Consider the following 19466-nt stretch of genomic DNA (forward strand, 5'->3'; position numbering starts at 1 on the left):
AAGAATGGGATATGGTACCAAAAATGGAGAATGAAGCATATTGTTATCATGAATTATCTCTACCTATTTTCTAGGGTTTTGATCATGAGGATTTTGACCTAAGGGATCATACATGGTACAAGTCCTAAAGTTATTCTAATTTAAGTTAAATGATCAAAGGGTCTTTAATCATCTAATTGAACAAATTCTTAAGGGATTATGTAAGAGTTTAATCAAAAGGATTACCTGAAAGTAGTCTAAAGTCATTAATTCAATTAATTAACCAAAAGAGATTTAATTAATTAATTAAATCAAGACAATGGGGGGATCATGCAAGAATATTAGGTCAACCAAACAATTCAAGCCAAGAAATGATCCTCGTGATTTTCGTGGATTATGAACCAATGAAAAAAGAAATCAATTAAAGCCATGAAACCCTAATTTTTTTTATTAAATCTAATCTTAATTAGGAACTTTAACCCTAAACTTAAGACTAATCCTAATCATGACTAGAGTCCTAATTTGGCTATTTAAAAAAATATAAGAAAAGAAATTACTAAAATAAATAAAGAAATAAAATTAATCTCTGTCAGGGTGCAAAAGTGAAAGGTGGAGTGTGAATAGCATCAGGGTGATGGGCTCATGATGTGAGGCCCATGCAATTTTGTTAGTTTTAGAGTTGGGTGCATCAGGGAAAAGAAGGTGCAGTGTAGCAAAGGTCAATGGGCCTAGGATCCAACCCATGGGAGAGAAATCTGAGTAGGGCAAAGGGAAAGAGCATTCCCTAATTCCCTTATGCTTGTTGATGAATTAAGGGATTGAGGTTTATATAGGTAATAAGTATGAGAAAAATGGAGGGGAATTTAGTTAGGGCTTGATGATTAGGGACTGCTAGATGGTGATCTGTGGCAAGGGTTAATCAATGGCGGAGGATGATTGATGAGTTATCTGGGTTTGGTTTTTTGTTGAAGTGAAGTAAATTGAGTGAGAATGTGTTAGTTTTACACTAAACTCAATTGAGAAATAGATGTAGTGTATGATTGTTTAGAGATTAGGAATTAGTTATAGGTTTAAAACTTAGTTAGAGGGTTTTTTAGGGAAGTTGGATTTAGGGCCAATTTGGTAGTTGCACCCTGGACACATGGTTGATGACAGTTATGGGAAGTTAGGATTAGTTATAAGTTGTTAGTAGGTTGTTAGAGTTAGTTTGATAAACTCAGTTAAATGGTAAGCTCAGTTGACTAGGTAATAGTTAATGTTTGGATGACTAGTTAGGTTAACTTAGTTGAATTTTTGGCTCGAGTTTGAATTAGTGTTTAACCATTTTGCATAATGTATAGGTGACCTTGGATGCTCAATATTTTATTGACTTACACATCCATATTTTATTGACTAAGTGTGTGAACATTGCTTGGACTTATGCTTTTAGGATTGAACATGAATATGAGTGAATTGTGTTGAAAATCCATTTAGATTTGTTTGAATAATGGTAATATAGCTTATTTGTGGATGTGTTTGAATTGGTGAATGTTTGAATTATTTATTTGATTTTCATAGTTAACTGTCATGTCATGGCTAATGTATGCTCATGATGCATATCTGTTTGAATTATGCCTTTGCTCTTGTGTTATGTTGTGTCATTGTATCATGTATGTGTGCATTAGTTTTATAACTGTTTTATATCTCTGCAATATGATGATGAGGTATTGAATTATGTAGGTCTTGATATATAGCATTTGTTATATGCTTGCAGGTTTGGTATAGACTAAACAGGTGGTGTGCAAGCTTGGTCATTGGATGAAGTTAGGGCATGGTGTGAATGGTTGGATTGGTCCTTGCAATGTGATGATATGTTTACCCTTGATTGTAGGTATGGTGACACAATAATCATGATATATTACATTTTAATTATGCAGGTTGAGCAGTTGATGGTTGATACATTAGGTACAAGTTAGGGTGGTTGGTTTGGATTGCATTTAGCATGAACATGGTTTATTTTGGATGGCATTTGGTTTATGCATGTGATGATGTATGATGAATTTGATAGAAATGTGAAGTTATTTGAAATGAATTAGTATGGTAAATGTGTTTAATTATGTTGATCTTTGTTGTATGTATTGATGCATAACATTTTGTTTTATGCTTGTAGGTCTGGTACAACAGGTTGGCATCATTTTGCAACTTGGCATGGAAAAGGTCTTGGCATAGAATAATGCATCATGGACATGAAGCATACTTGACCACCTTTGAGATTACTTGGATGTGAAGAAATGAAGATGGAGAAGACTTGGAAATATGTTTAGGATTAGAAGTAGGATTAGGTCAAACTCTGGTCAAGGCTTGGTCAACTGTTTGACCAAAAGTCAATTGTAGGTCTGACTTAGGATTTCTTCATGTATTCTTCATTTTGCTTGTGTATTCTCTTATATCTGACTCTGTAATGAATTTTGACTTGTAGTTGACTTTATTTTTTACGTAAATGGAGAAAATTTCCCTCCTTTTTTTTAATTTGAATTTGAATTTGTTTTCAATGACTTAAATGTAAGGATCCATAATGAAACTGTTATGTACTCCAATGATAGTGCACTCACATATATGAAGGCGTTTGCAAAGATAAGAACATGCACTGACATATATGAAGAGACACAATATAAGTTAACACAACATAAATAGAATGGAAATATACCAACATTACACAAATATCATCCAAGACAATACACATAGTAAAACCATTGTCTCATATTTAACCAAATAGTAACATTATCAAGATATAACTAACTGCAAAACAAACCAACCAAAACCAATGCATGATGACTCAAAGTATGACTCAAAGGAATGCTCCATCAGACATGAGACTCAAAGACACAACACAACAACACTTCATCGTCCTCCACAACCCATAGGCATTGGTCTCACTCCCCTATGCTATCCTTGTCCATTATTACCATAGTTATGATCCAAGAAGTTACACATTTCTCGGTAAAATTGAGCATAATGATAATGATTCTCATTTTGGGCCGAGATCATATGATTAATCCTAGCAATCATAGCTGCATGATTTGTATCCATCTCATTGCGCATAGAAACAAGACTTTCCATCACATAAGAAGTAAAGGCTTCAAAATTTGCATCTTGTGAAGTCATATGCTCTTGCATTAGACGTAATCTCTCCACTTGAGCATCCTCAAAGGCATCTCGCCTCCTACAATCTTCCTCATAACGCTCATCTTGCCTCAACTGCATGTTCTAAAGCATAGTCATGATGGAAGACAGATCACCAAATCCAAAACCAAAGTTATTACCATGAGCCTCCCCATTAGTAGCACATTGCATAAAAGCATCACCCTCACAAACATCATGAGAAGTACTAATTGGTTGATCATCAACCATATGTGTCTTAGCAACATCATAACCAAACTTTGCAGGATCATCAAAATTATATATCTTCCTACCATTCTTACCCATACGGAAGTAGTACGCCTGACAATTTACGTACCAAAAATAAACCATGTTGGCTAGGGTACGTTGAGAGAACTCTTGAGCCTGGCCTGGAGATCTATACTGAAGATTAGGCATCCCAATGTTGAAAAGGTTTAAAATCTTGGTAATCATGGAGACATAGCATAATGGTGTTCCCTTATTACATTCCTTGATGGAGAACATGAGAGATACAAAGTAATGCGCCCATTAATCTTAATCTTGTTCAAAAGGATATACACCAGATGAATTTCATCACCATCTATTGTTGAGAACCCTCCATTCTTTTGGCGCAAGACATGAGAAACCATCCACACAAAAATCCTAGGAACCATCTTCATTTGACCAATTGTAATAGGATCATAGCAATCATCTGGATGAGGAGCCCTAAGTAACTGATTCAGATGTATGTTCCACTTGAAATCTTGATGAAGGTTGGTATCTGTCTCCAATGGTTCAGCCTCAACATCATCATCAACATCAACAATAGTAATACGAAATAAAGACTTCCAAAGATCATTAGTGAACTCATAAACAGTGTTACCTATGGTAAACTTGAATGAAGAACCACGTTTATCATGTCTCCCTGAATAGAATACACGAATGAGGTCTTCATTATAGTCACGTGCAAGCTTTAGAAAGTAATCAATTTGTTGATGCGCAACAAGACTAACCACTTTTGGAATATCCAAACAACCAACCACAATAGGCTTCAAAATGTATTGCTTCACAACAAGCCGATGTTGACGTTTTTGCTCAAATTCTTCAACAAACCTTGTTGAAACTAATGAAAAAGGAGTTTTTGAAATTGTAGAAGATGTAGTTTCATTTCCCTTACCTTTAGAATCACCCTTGGTTTTTGAAAGCTTATGTGCCATGGTGAATTGTTCAAACAAACTTTGCACACCAACTGTTCGATGAAATGTGTGAACAAGAAGTGAAAATGTTTGAGAGATGATAGATTACCCACAAACTAAAATCATATAAATAAACACAGAAACACACAACGATGTGAAGAAAAACTAGAAATCATAGCAAATTTGGAGTTTTGGAGAATTTGGGCGAATGATGGTTTTTAAGATGAAATGAAGAAAATTGATGATAATGTTAATGATTTGTTGGAAATTTGAATGTAGATGATATATGGTGCCTGAATCTAACAATAGTTAATGATAATTTTAAGTGTTTTCAAGATTCAAGAAGAAATGAAGACTGGTGGAGATTTGGTGCATGTATGAGAGGAAAAGAAAAATGAAGTGAAATGACCCAAAAATGACCTATGAGTCGACCTCTTGGAAGCATGTGTCAACCTGAAAAAGGTCAAGAGTTGACACATACTGAAGCAAGTTTAAAAATTTTCAAAAATTAATTCTAATTTCCCAACCTATAAAAACATGAGTTGACACATACTTAACCAATTTTGAGAATTGTAGACAAAAAAAATATGTGCGACTATGAAACATGTGTCGACACATGAGGTCCAAAAATTTAAAATTTTGACACACGAATTTGGGATGACTTTGGAAGACTCAACTTGACATATGCATAACTAGTTTATGAGAGACACATGCAAATGATTGTTTTTCATGATTTGCTAGTCAATAACATGCAAACACACAAATGTAAGCCTGAAATATTAAAAGATATAAAACACACGTGAAGATATTTAGAATGAGGTCACTATAAACATGTTAAATGAAACATACAATGGTTATCACTTGAAAGTTTTGGAAATGAACACTCACAACATGTATCATACACACAATACATCACATAACTTTGAAAAATAAATAGGTAAAAGAAATAACTTACTTACAAAGCGAAAATTGAAACGATATAACCTCACTGTATGAATGATGGGGGATGGACTTGCATTCCACAAGGAACTCTCAAACAAAAGTTTGAATAAATACCAAATGTGCCACAACACCTTTAAACATCAAACACTCTTACCACTTTTCACTTTGGTAAAGTACTCGAAAGTGTGATTAATAATGTATCCAAGAAGGTTATTGACTTGATGATCATCCTTTAAGATTGGACTTTCATTCTTGTTCAAATCATGATAGTTATCTTGCTCCTCCTCGGGTTTTCATCGAATTAGGTTTATCAAAACCTTATTTGATGTACTTGAGTATGTCTTATTGAAGATAAACCTACATCACGAAACAAAATACCTTTTCCGACATTTCTCGGATATGAAACATTAATAGTAATCAACCCACTTTTACCAATTAAAATAGCACTATATGTTGACCTCCTTGGTAAAACAACCCTTCTTCCTTGCCACAAAGTCAAAGAAATAAAGAGATGCCACATGTATCATGTCTTAAGCCTCCACAAATGAGATCCCATACTCTCTTCACAAAGCCAAGTCATTTATCCTGCAAGATCAACAAAACGTCCTAGGTACCCAATCTTCATTGGATCCTTAAGTATTAGTGGAACTTTGGTTGCATTATGGCAACCATTGAAAATCACCTTTAGGAACAAAGAGTCTCCTAAACTGCATTTTGCAATAGTGTGACCTTTCTTGCAACAATAATTACAATATAAGTTGTGAGAAGATGTTCTTTTGCTATAGGAACCTTTTCAATAAAGTTTTGCCTTCTATAAGGATTATTAGAATGCATCTTATATTTAGAAGTATCAATAGAAAAAGTAACATTTGGTTGTAATGCCTTATCTAACTTAGCTTGAAAAATATTTACCTCTTTTTTCCAAATGCAACAAGTTTCACAACCAAACCATGAAGATTCCTTATCCTTATTCTTATCTTTTAGAATATCTACCATAGATTGCTTAAGAGCTTAAATATTCTTTTTCGTTTCCAAAACTTTAGCTTCCAAGTGTGAAAGGATTATTTTGTTTGAATCTAACTATTTGAAAGCGTCTACATATTGTCTATGTAGATTCTTAAAAGATTTTTGTAATTGAGAATAAGATAAGTCATGAGTAGATTCAAGCTTAGAGTGGCTTACAATCTTCTTCTTCTTTTTTTTGCCATGTAGAAAATCTTGGTTGATTCAATACTTAAACTTGAGCTTTCATCACTTGAAGAATCACATTCACTCTCCCAAGCAACATATGCTCTTCTAGACTTTCTATATTTCTTGTGATGGCCTTTCTCTTTGTCTTTCTTGATCATAAGACACTTTGGCCTATAATGACCTACTTTTCCACAGTTGTAGCATGAACTTCTAGGTTTACCAATTTTATTCTCATATTCCTTTGATTCTTGTTGGAGTACTTATCTCCATGTTTCCACATGCATCTATTGTACCTTTTGATGAACAACCTCGTTTCTTCTTCATAGGAATTCTTGTCATCTTTTATTTAACAATCACTTTAATCATTGTATGACGACATTAAGCTTGAGGTATTTAGAGCAATAAACTTCTTCTCTTCCTCCTCGTATTTATATTTCTCCTTCTTCATCTTCTCCTCGTGTTCTTTTTCATGTTTTTTCAAGCAAATGAGTTCTTGCTCATGTTCTTCCAATTTGCCAAACAAAGTTGTGAGATCAAGTGTTTTAAGATCATTCGCCTCTTTGATTACGGTGATCTTGGGTTGCCATTCCCTATTAAAACACCTTAAAACTTTATTAGTAGCAATATAATTGGAAATAGAATTATCTAGAGCATTCAACCAATGTATAAGATGTGTGAACCTCTTTTGCATGTCGGTAATGGTTTCACCATGCTTCATGCAAAAGAGTTCAAACTCTTGATTCAAGGTATTGATCCTAGCTTGTTTGTCCTCATTAGTTCCCTCATGGGAAACTTCTAATGCATCCCACATAGCTTTGGCGGCTTCACAATGGGAAACAGGATAAAACTCATCAACGCCGAGAGAGGATATGAGAATATTTTGTGCCTTCCAATCACGTGACCACAATTTCTTATCATTATCATTCCATTATGCTTCTAGTTTTGGAACAACAACATCTTCACCATTGGTCATTGTAATTTGATTAGGACCATTGGTGATACGTCCTAAACATATTTATCAACTGAGTTGATATGTATACGCATACAAGCTTTCTAACAGAATACATCTAACGCTAAAGTATCCTAATTTTGACACTATACAAAATACATCTAACAGAAAGTTGTACTCACAATGAGACTAAGTGTATTATTGTTGAGAATTTATTTACTGGGGATACAAAATGGAAGGTAGACTTTGTGAGGATTATTTGCTGAGGAATGACTGAAATACTTTGTTGGGGAATAGCTAGGTCATGAAAAAGATGCATGTGGTCATATTTGGACTTATGTTTATGCATTATGCATGTAGTGCTTATGAGATTATGTATGTTATGTAGCAATGTAGGCTATTCTTGTGGAGGAAATGATTGGTATCTACAAGAATGAGACTCTGGTTTTAGGTTTTTTTGGTATGGTGGTGAACTTTGATTCTCCGACATCCGATAGCTGGGCCAAAGAACTTGTGGTGAAGGTGAGAAGTTCAGGTTACCACAACTGTTGGAGATTTCATTTTGATTCTTTTTTAGAGAGAATAGTTTATGATCTGATCAGACGGCTGTCGAGATGCTTTCATGTATTAAGCGTACACTCTAGACTACCGATCTTCCTTTAGACTTTTTAAGTAATTAGAGCAATGAAAAAGTTTTTTTGGAGCTTTTTATTATTCTCAATGTTTTGTAGTATTATTTATCAACAATAATTAATATTTTGCACACAAAAAAAGAAAATTGATAGGAGAAAGAGAATTTTATTAGATGTATAAAATTGGTACATAAGATGTGAGTACAAGGATGCAAAATCCTTAAAGAGGAAATTACAAAAAAAAAATTAAAAAAAAAGTAAATGGAAATGGAAAATTTATATGAATTTCCATTGAATACAACGTATGCTATTATCCACTGTAAGATATGAATCCCAATACTTTGCTTCAGCTTATGGTGACTGGATTGATCCAGACGTCTAAATTTTAGCAGTGGTGAAGTAGGCTCAATTGTTGCAGTCAAATGCCTTTATCCCTAACTTTTTTCTGGACATATTTCATTTATTTATCCACTGTGATACACATTTTTGCCTAAATTGTCTTTTCAGGTTTTCGACTTAGTGGACTTATTATCATCATTTTTTCATTTGATCCCTAATTTTTTCCTAGACATTTCTTTTTTTGGTCCAACGGGATAATCATTTTTTCCTAGTTTGTCCTTTTGGATGTCAACCTAGTGGGCACTTTGTTCATCATTTTTTAGGCATAATATTTTTTACTGCATCGGAGTCCACTAAAGTGGAAACTCCTCACCATCCATGGTGGTGAGGATCAGGGCTCCTCCTGAGAAGGCCTTCTTTACGACAAATGGTCTGTCATAGTTAGGAGTCCACTTGCCTCATGTATCTGAATGTAATGACAAGTATTTCTTGAGTACTAGTTCACCTTCTCGGAATTCGCGAGGGCGAACCTTTTTGTCAAAAGCGTTCTTGAGTCGTCTTTGATATAGTTGACCATGGAAGAGAGCATTCAAGTACTTTTCTTCTATGAGATTCAACTGATCAAACTTGGATTGTATCCATTCTGCTTCATCAAGCTTGGCTTCCATGATGACCCCAATTGAAGGAATTTCAACCTCGATTGGAAGGATAAAACTCATGACATATACAAGTGAGAATGGAGTTGCACCTGTAGAGGTGCATACGGAAGTTTTGTATCCATGTAGAGGAAAGGGAAGCATCTCATGCCAATCTTTGTAGTTTTTTTTACTATTTTCTAGACAATCTTTTTGATGTTCTTATTCGCTGCTTCCACGAAGCCATTCATCTTGGGCTGATATGGTGAAGAGTTGTGGTGTTCAATTTTGAAGCTCTCATACAGATCTTTCATCATTTTATTATTTAGGTTGTTGGCATTGTTAGTAATAATTTTGTGAGGAACTCCGTAGCGACATATTATTTCGTTTTTGATAAACTGTGTAACCACTTGTCGGGTGAAATTGGTGTATGAAGAAGCTTCTACCAACTTTGTGAAGTAATCAATGGTGACTAAAATGAAGTGATGAACGTTCGAAGCTTTCGGTTCGATCATTCTAATCATATTGATTCCCCACATAGAGAAAGGCCATGGTGATGTCAAGAAGTTTAAAGGAGTTGGTGGCACATGAATCTTGTCAACATAGATTTGGCATTTGTGGAACCTTTTGACATAGTTAAAACAGTCAGACTCCATGGGCGTCCAGTAATAGCCAGCTCGAAGAATTTTCTTGGCCATAACATGGATCCCTTCAGAACCCCCATAGATTGCTTTTACGATCATGTATGCTTCGTGTCTATCCATGCATATGAGCAAGGACATATCATAGTTTATTTTGTATGGTACATCTCCGTTGAGGAAAATTTTGGAAGCAAGTCTTCGCAAAGTTTTTTGGTCACCGTTGGATGCCCCCTACTAGACCCTCTTGTTTTTGAAGGAAACACTTGATGTCATGGTACCAGTGTTTGCCATCTGATTCTTCTTGACTGTAAAATAAACGGTTGGTTCATCTCTAAGATCAATCTTTCTTACTGGTGCTTCATTAGGGTAGTTTACTTTGTACATTGATGATAATGTATCCAAAGCGTTTGTCAGTTGATTTTCTTCCCTGGGAATGTGGTGAAAAGTAATTTCTTCGAAATTCTTCATCAATTATAAGACATGATCACAATATGGAATCAAATTTGGGTGAAGGGTTACCCATTCGCCTTAAAGCTAGTTTGAGAAAGTCAGTTAGATGATAGGCTTAATTGATTGGTTAAGAGTTAATGTTTGGATGACTAGTTAGGTTAACTTGGTTGAATTTTTGGCTCGAGTTTGAAGTAATGTTTAACCATTTTGAACCTTGTTTAGGTGATCCTGGATGCTCAATATTTTACTGACTAAGTGTATGAACATTGCTTGGACATATGCTTTTTGGATTAAACATGGATATGAGTGAATTGTGTTGAAAAGCCATTTGAATTTGTTTGGATGATGGTAATATAGCTTGTTTGTGGATGTGTTTGAATTGTTAAATGTTTGAAATGTTTCTTTGATTTCATAGTGAACTATCATGGCATGGATAATGTATGTTCAAGATGCATATGTGTTTAAATTATGCCTTTACTATTGTGCTATGTTGTGGCATTCTATAGTGTATGTGTCCATTAGTTTTGGAATTGTTTTGTATCTCTGCAATATGAGGATAAGGTATTAAAATATGTAGGTCTTGTTACATATCATTTGTTATATGCTTGCAGGTCTGGTACATGTTGAACAACTGGTGTGCAAGCTTGGTCATTGGATGAAGTTTGGGCATGGTATGAATGATGGAACTGGTCCTTGCAATGTGATGATATATTGCCCCTTCTTTGTAGGTCTGGTAACACAATGATGATGATATATTACATTTTAATTGTACAGGTTGAGTAGTTGATGGTTGATGCAACAAGTACAAGTTAGGGTGGTTGGTTTGGATTGCATTTAGCATGGACAAGGTTTATTTTGGATGGTATTTGGTTTATGTATGTTATAATGTGTGATGAATTTGATGGAAATGTGAATTTATTTGAAATGACTTAACATGGTAGATGTGTTGCATTATGTTGGCGTCTGTTGTAGAAATTGATGCATAGCATTTTATTTTATGCTTATAGGTCTGGTAAAGCAAATTGGCATGGTTTTGCAACTTGGTACATGCAAGGTCTTGGTATGACATAATGCATTATAGACATGAAGCATACTTGACAACTTTTGAGGTTACTTGGATGTGAAGCAATGAAGATGGAGAAGACATGGAAATAGGTCTAGGGTTAGAAGTAGGATTAGGTCAAACTCTGGTCAAGGTTTGATCAACTGTTTGACCAAAAATCAATAGCTGATCAAAAGTCAACTGTAGGTCAGACTTAGGATTTCTTCATGTAATCTTCATTTTGCTTGTGTATTCTCTTGTATCTGACTTTGTAATGAATTTTGACTTGTAGTTGACTTACTTTTTTAAGTAAATGAAAAAAAATTCCCTCCTTTTTTGAATTTGAATTTGTTTTGAATGCCTTGAATGTAAGGATCCATATCCAAATGAAACCATGATGTACTCCAATGATAGTGACAATGAGTAAATCAACATGACTTGGTCAACAAAAAATCAATCTTTCATGGTTTACTTTGTTGACCAAAAGTCAACTCTTGTGTGAATGAATTCAATCTCCACCTTTTCCAAAAAGCATCTGAAATGTGTCATAATCCATCTTGAATAAGAGCTTAAATGATTAAGTTAAGAGTCAATCTTCAAAAGTTGACTTTGACCAAAAAGTTAATTGCAACACAATAGCTTCTTTTTCAAGCAAGCACATACCAATAGGCCTTTTTACTATAAGACTTTCCATAGAGAGACTTACTGATCCAATATCATCCAATGGAGTTCACAATAACTTGCATCACACCAGTCATACTCATTTGATCAAATCTTCAATATCCCAAATGTTGAGACAAATCAGTTGAAATCATGAACCTTTGGAACCAATGATGTTACCTTAGGCAAATGAATGGAAATGAATGATTTCTAAATAAATGTTAAGAGAGGCATATGAATTGGACACCTTAAGTCAGATAAAAAATGAAAACATGTATGACAAATTTTAGAATGTGATATAAATTCGGTAACATAATCGAATTCTTTGACAGGTAACCTAAATTGTAGTTTAGACGGAAGAATTAAGTTAAAAAGGAAAAGCTTCATTTGGTTAACAATATGTTGGGTTCTATGAAATTGAAAAAATGAAAAATTGTTCAAAGATAACTAGAAAGGAATTTATGTGATGGAGGCATTGTCAAAATTTTGTCTTGGGAATGGTTCTCTGCAAAGTATAAAGGACATAAGGAATTTTTTTTATTTGGACTGGAGTTCTAACTCTTTAGGTTTCTTATCGAAATTTTGATGGATGTCATTTTTTGAATGAAATTTTTTCTTTTTTTTGTAGTTAGTGTGCTTTAAGGACAATTGATTAGTGTTTGTTTGTTTTATTTTGTATGCGGATGAAGTACCCCTCGTACTCTTATAATACATCTTTACTTATAAAAAGAAATTCAATGGATTCTTTAACCAGAACCACCAAGTAACTAACTACATCAATTCAAGGTGTAAGAATAGTTAAACACTATCATGCTACTATCATGCAACATATAATATCCCGATATCAATATTTTTTATTTATAGTTCATTGTGCCTACCAACTCTTGTATAATAAACATATATTACGTTCATATCTCGCACTTTACATTACCTAGTATGACATAATCTCTCGATATTCCTCTCCTACAAGTTATAATTTCTAAAAATATTATCTTCAATTATAAATCGTTTTACAATTGGAATTGCAATGTAACATTAATGAACTTTTCATTAATATATCATTTACTATTTATTAATCTCTCTCATTTTAATTCTTTTAATTTTTCTTTTCTATATAATTAATTAAAGGTAATATTATAAATTCATACATACAAAATTAATTACATTCCTGAAAAATATTCAAAACCACATCTAATTTGGGATGGAGAAATAAAGATTAGGTACCATTAGCTAAAATTTGTTTGAAGAATAAGAAATATATTAAAATATTTTTTTTAATTTATAACTCTTAATCATCTTAAAAATTAACTTAAATGAAATAAAAATATAAATTAAGTATTATACCCGTGTTTCTTTTTAGTAAATAGATTCAATAACTTTGTGGTGGCAAAGTCCCGCTAACTTTAGTATAATTTAGGTTGTTTTAAAAAAAAAAAAAAAAAAAAAAGTCACTTAAACGTGATCTTTCTTTTTAATCTTTGCATTTGTAGCAACACAAAATATTTTAATTTATTATCCATTTTTAAAGTTCAATACATAATTAGTTGTTATAATCCTAAAAGTTATTCAACCAAATCTACCTTCCACCTCTCTCCATTTTATTTTTATTTTTATTATATCATATTAAATTATAATTCTAAAAGTTCTTCTAACAAAAAAATTCCGTAAAAACTAATAAATAAATTATCATCTCATTATTAAAGAAGAATAATAATAAATTATTAAAAATAAGTCACTGTCATGTCCCAAAATTTGTCCTCTCCTTATTACTTTTAATCTGACCTTTGACTTGAGATTTATATGTACTCCTTCATGCCTCATACATGTGCATAGATTCAAAGTTTGTGGTTAACAAGAGTTAGGTTTTGACTGTGGATCAAACCCTAGGATTGTGGTATTGCTCGTCATTTGGAATCAAGAAGGGTGAAATCCTAATTTCTTGACCTTTTGAACTTTGGTTCATGGAGATTGCAAACATGATGTTCATTTGTGTTTCCAAACCATAATTCTTGACTTTACACGTGGTTGATCTTTTGAGCTTTGATTTGATCACCAAACCCTAATCTTAAGCTCTTGCATTTGGAAGTTGATAATGGAGTCTTTGTGCTTGGTTTGAAGACCTTGATTAGATGGTGTGCATCATGAAATCCTAATTCCTGGCTTTTGGCACCTTTGAGTCATGTGAATTGTATCTTGGTGTTGGAGTTTAATCAGGGATCACAGGTATGGATGGACAACCATGGAAGTTGAATTTTGACTGGTCAACCTCTTTACGGGGTTTTGGTCATTACATTAGTCCATTTTTTGGTTTGGATCCAAGTCATACATTGTGATTCATTCAAGATTAATGTCCAAAATTTCAAGATTCCTAATCAAAACTCAGGTTTCCTTTCATTTAAAGGGTTCATTATTTTTATGATTCAGACAAATTCAAGATCCTTATTTAAATTCAAGACCAAGATTCATTCATTTTGCTTGAAGGAAATGTACTAAAACAAGTCATAAAAGTCCATGTTTCATTTTAGAAGAAACCAAGTTATATTCACTTCAAGAAACCTTTCCACATTACAAGTCATCAAATGTGCACTTTTACGAGTTCATACAATTACATCAAAAAGACCCTATTCTATAATCTATAGTTGACTTTGTTCGACTATTGACTTTTTAGGCTACCACCTATTCCTATGTCATATTCCTCATGATCTCTTCTTGCCCAAACCACCTCATCTTGATCTTCAAACCCCTTATCCATGATCAAATCTCAATGCCAAGCCAAACAAGTCCTGCAAATTATACATGACACTCCATTAGATTAACTTATACAAATTATGTATTCAAGCATAATTGCCATGAACATTTTTCAATTCACATCACCTTTTTTAACATAAAAACAATACAAGGAAATTCAATTGTTTTTCATCACTACCACTAACCTTTTCTTAACATGAATAAACCTAATTCTAACAATTAACGAATTAGCGATTATTATTAATCTCACTTCAACTATCCTAACTAATGCATAAACAATTTCCAATTTATTTCTAACATGTTTAATCAATTCACTAGCAATGATCTTCATAACTAACAGGAAATGCATCATGTAGCACAAACGTAAGTTTAACACATTTATCCAAACATTCAAAAGATTAACAATCCTTTAATCCAAACAGTTCCATACACAGTCTAATATTCAACAACATAATTTTAACAGTTTCAAGCAGTTCGAATGGAAAAGGCATAGCAGAAAACTTGAAACAATTCAGTTTGCAGAGCATAAATATGACTTCACTGCTACTAACAGAGACTTGGCATAAACATAATTCTAAATGCACAACTGAATTTCATAACGTTCAACTAACTTTTGCAACATTAACTAACATAAATCATCACATTCAATTCAACTTAGCTAACCCTAAATCTAATAGAGTTTTGACATCTAACTTATTTGCAACTCTGAGATTTAACAGTCTCACTATGTTAAATCGAGAATCCTATATAATTCAACCTCACTGCAATATTCAGAGGAGAACCATTATCACCTTCATTTTTCCATCTAGCAAATCCCTTATCTCTCTGTTAGTGCATCAACCACGATTCCTCATCACAACTCTTTTTCTCTCGATCCATCTCTCATCACACACGTTCACAAGTAGCAGCAAGGTTTCCTATGGACTAAAGATTGCAGAGAAGAAGAAAAAGAAGAAGAAGAAGAAGAGCATAGGGAAAAAGGAAGAAATAGTACCTGTAAAATCACCTGAGAATCACAGTGTCAGAGCATCTCCTCACTTCCATTTGGTAAGTGTTTTTTTTCTGCTTCTTGCTTAAATTATCGACGTGAATCTTCTGAACACATCCACATTTTTTCTCGTCCCAATTTCGCGTGCAAATGCAATACATTGAGGACCTAGGCTTCGATGTTGATTCGTCGATTTGGATGGGTGAGGATGAGTGACGAATTCGATTTTAGGGAAGATTTGGTAAGAGATCACGATTGAGCTTAGGCCTGGATCTGGATATTGCTCATGGTATTCGTATGGGCATTTTGGAGTGTGTGTGTGTGAGAGTCAGAGAGAGAGAGACGCAAATCAATGACGAGGCAAAAAGGTTCATGTGCTACTGAATTGATACGTTGATGGGATGAAAACTTTACCTCGTACCCCTACAATTGTACCCATACCCCTACAAATGAATTTTTTTAGCCAAAATACCCTCATATAAATAGGGTATATTTTTCAGAAATGGAATTTTTTTTCATTTGCGCTTGAAGACTTCCGGAAAAGAATTTTTTGGCATTGTAAACCGGAACACTGAGAGTAAGTCTTCCAGTTCACAAAATGTATACCGGAACACTTCTTCAAAAACTTCTAGTTCGCTGTATTTTTGGGGCATTGAACCGGAACTCTTTAAGAAAGTCTTTCGGTTTGTAAGTGTATGTACTGGAACTCTTTTTTAAAGACTTCCGTTTTGAATGAACTAAATTGGAACTCTTTTAAGAAGTGTTCCGGTAGTCAACCTTATTTTTTTCACACCGGAATTGTTTTAAGAAGTGTTCCAGTGATGTTTTTTTTTATAATTATTTTGTTATAATATTTTTTTGTAGTGGTTCGAAGACGAGGTGCAGATGGTAGGATTCCAAACCGTAGTTTAGGTCAGGGCGCATCTTCATCTGCAGCAGAGGCGGCTGGATATCCAGGAGGGTCGTACGATACGTCTCTTTTGGTAAAGTACTAGTATCATGTTGCTCGCCATTTATGGTTTGATGAGGTAAATAAACGGGATATATTTGAAAATGAATAATATTTGAATATTTTATATTGTGTTTTCTAATGTGTTTTAATTGTTTTTAAGAAAGAGGTCCGAAGAAAGAGTTAAAGGTTGTTGGACACAGACTAAAGCTGACATCGATGGTTCCACTAGCTATTCCACAACAAGTGGAGAGTTAGGTATCTAGATCTGGGTTATCTTCACTTCAGAGAACTAGTCTGAACAAGATAGACACAAATCTGGTATCTGCATTTGTGGAAAGATGGCATCTAGAGACATCTTCATTTCACATGTCGTTTAGTGAAATGAGCATTACTTTGGATGACGTCTCTTGTCTGCTTCACTTGCCCATCAGGGGTGTCTTCTGGAGTCCTCAGGATGTCACGGAAGAGGTTGATGTTGACTACTTAGGAGTGTCACAAGGTGAGACACAATCACATGTTCGTAGCTGCATGGATTCGTATTATAAATTGGAGTGGTTATACAATTTATTCGTACAACATAGAGCTGCTTCTAGCTGGGCATATGCGACCAGAGCATATTTGCTGATGTTTGTGGGTTCCACCATTTTTTCCGACAAGACATTTATACTTGTCGAGGCACGATACCTCCTATTGTTTACGGACTTAGATAGATGTTCGGGATATAGTTGGGGAGCAGCTGCACTAGTTACCCTATACAGATACCTTGGAGATGCGTCCATGTTCAGTTGCAAACAGCTCAGTGGATATCCTACTCTCCTACAGGTATATAATTTAATTTTGTTTATTAAGTGTTGGATTCATTTTATAAAGTATGTTAACTTAATTTATTTTGTTTATTATGTTTTTATTTTGTAACAGTGTTGGATTCACGAGTACTTTCCAATTGTTGGAAAAAGAGGAGAGAATTGGAAACCAGCTGATAATTATGGTCTTCCTCGAGCGATGAGATGGTCCTATAGGAAAGGAGTCCTGAAGGTTGATGATTTACGACCTATTTTGGTCGAGCTGACACTTGCCGACGTCATATGGCGTCCATTTGAGGATCATAGAGCATGGCGTCAGTTTGATGAGTTATGTCTTTATAGGGGTGTTTGAAGTGGGGTGACACAGTTGTTCCATACTTGCCTGACAAATGTTTACGTCATTTCGGGTACAAGCAGTATGTTCCATCCCCACCTCTTGATTGTATGATGGCGGATGATATTGATGTTGATTGGATTGGTTACCATTAGAGCGTTATTGCTGTCATCCGTCCAACTACCCTGGCCACCACTCCATCTGATATAGAAGATGGTTATCTGGAGTGGTATTATTGTGTTTCACATCCACGTTTGGTCCCTCCCCATCGTGACGAACCAAGAGAGGTACCAGTTCCTGTTTATGACGCAGGACCATCTGATCCTAATTGGGTTCGTGTATCTACATTGATTCATCTTTATCTGAGACAGGTTAATGCCGAAGAGGAAGATCCACAGTTTGTTGATTTATTTGAAGCTTTGCATATTTCTCGTTCACATTGATTTATGTATTAAGTTTTAGAACTAAATATAATAGACATAATATAATATTCATGTTTTGAGCACATATTCATGTTTTGAGTACATATTCATGCTAATATAGGCATAATTAATTGCCAATGTTGTAGACGTCCTGCAAATCCTAAAATCCAAGACGTTGTTGTCTGACAATGAAACTTCTTCCAATCTAATGTGAATGGTGGCAACATAAACCCCTCTTTCATGTTAACTTGATGACAATAGTTAAAACATATATTTAATAAAGTGAAATGATTAAAATATTAAATCATATAAAATCAAATACATACCTGAACCCAATGATTTTGGATAACAAAACCAATGCAATAAATGGAGACATTTGGTGAATGTGAACTTATCATAGGAAAGAAAGTCATGCACGGATTGCCTAAACAGACAAGTACAACATTATAGCGATTCACTATCAAGTAACTCATATCTGGTAGAGTCAACCATTTTTCAGGTGGTTGTGAACCAAAGGATTCTATCATCAAAGATTCTCTCACTTCTGATAACCGATTACAAAATAACTTGTCATACAAAGTTGACCTATCCTTGTCTATGGTTTTCAACCCTAACTCACTGCGAACCATTGACCAATCATCCTCGCCATATCCATGCAATGATGCAATGACTCTAAATCCACAATTACCATCTAATTCAACATTAACTACATTTTCAATGTATGACCTAATATGATTAGGAAATTGAAGAGTGAATTATGGTTGCTTCTTTGATAATTTTAACTTCTTCGAAGTCTGTGATGGTTGAGATTTCCTTTGTGAAGATTGAGATGCCTTATCAACATACTCATGATACGAACGGTCCCCATAAACATCATATTCTGCTAGTTTTTTCCCTTTCTTCTTCACTCCTCCTTTGGTTTTTAATTTCTCGGGTGGTGGACACAATGGAGTCATTGTGGGGTATGCAAGTTCACATACCCTACTCTTTAATGCCCTTTTCTCAATAACATCTAATGACCTAAACCGTTTCCACAATTCATCTATTGCACAAGTCATATCCACCTCTGATCCATCATCTGCACCTACCTCTAACTCAACTTCCATAGTTAGTTTCCTCCAACGAACATAAACAACATCTAGGGGTATCGGTATACCACCTAGTGCGTATCTTCCTAACTCACAAGCACAAGGTAACCCATAAGATGTTCTAAGAGTACAACCACATATTTTCCTGTTAGTTCCAACATAATCAACTCTCAATAACTCTTCAGCAATATGTCTCAAAGCAGCTCGAGACACAGAACCACGCAAATAACCATAAAATGGACTTATGTGCGCATGCTCAACTTTGTAAAAACTCTTTTGAAAAGAAGCTCTAATGTTTCCCAGTTGTAACCTCAAGTTGTTATTCATAGCTTCTCAA

The 19466-nt window shown here is 34.4% G+C and overlaps 1 protein-coding gene across 1 annotated transcript; it reads left to right on the plus strand.

The window, feature by feature from the left end:
• Positions 1-16701: 16701 nt before the first annotated feature.
• On the plus strand, positions 16702-18057 carry LOC127091207 (protein MAIN-LIKE 1-like). The gene is made up of 2 exons (XM_051029772.1): positions 16702-17304; positions 17401-18057. Exons 1-2 carry the CDS (start codon positions 16849-16851, stop codon positions 17635-17637), a joined length of 693 nt encoding a protein of 230 aa, XP_050885729.1. The 5' UTR covers positions 16702-16848; the 3' UTR covers positions 17638-18057.
• Positions 18058-19466: the final 1409 nt, after the last annotated feature.

Source organism: Lathyrus oleraceus, chromosome 6, assembly GCF_024323335.1.
Source record: "Lathyrus oleraceus cultivar Zhongwan6 chromosome 6, CAAS_Psat_ZW6_1.0, whole genome shotgun sequence".
Classification (NCBI taxonomy): Eukaryota; Viridiplantae; Streptophyta; class Magnoliopsida; order Fabales; family Fabaceae; genus Lathyrus; species Lathyrus oleraceus.

What these genes read in the sequence shown, in the direction of transcription:
- LOC127091207 (XM_051029772.1), top strand. Translation starts at nt 16,849, where the DNA reads ATGTCGTTTAGTGAAATGAGCATTACTTTGGATGACGTCTCTTGTCTG. An exon ending in GATATCCTACTCTCCTACAG is followed by an intron (nt 17,305 to 17,400) that starts GTATATAATTTA and finishes ATTTTGTAACAG; the next exon opens with TGTTGGATTCACGAGTACTT.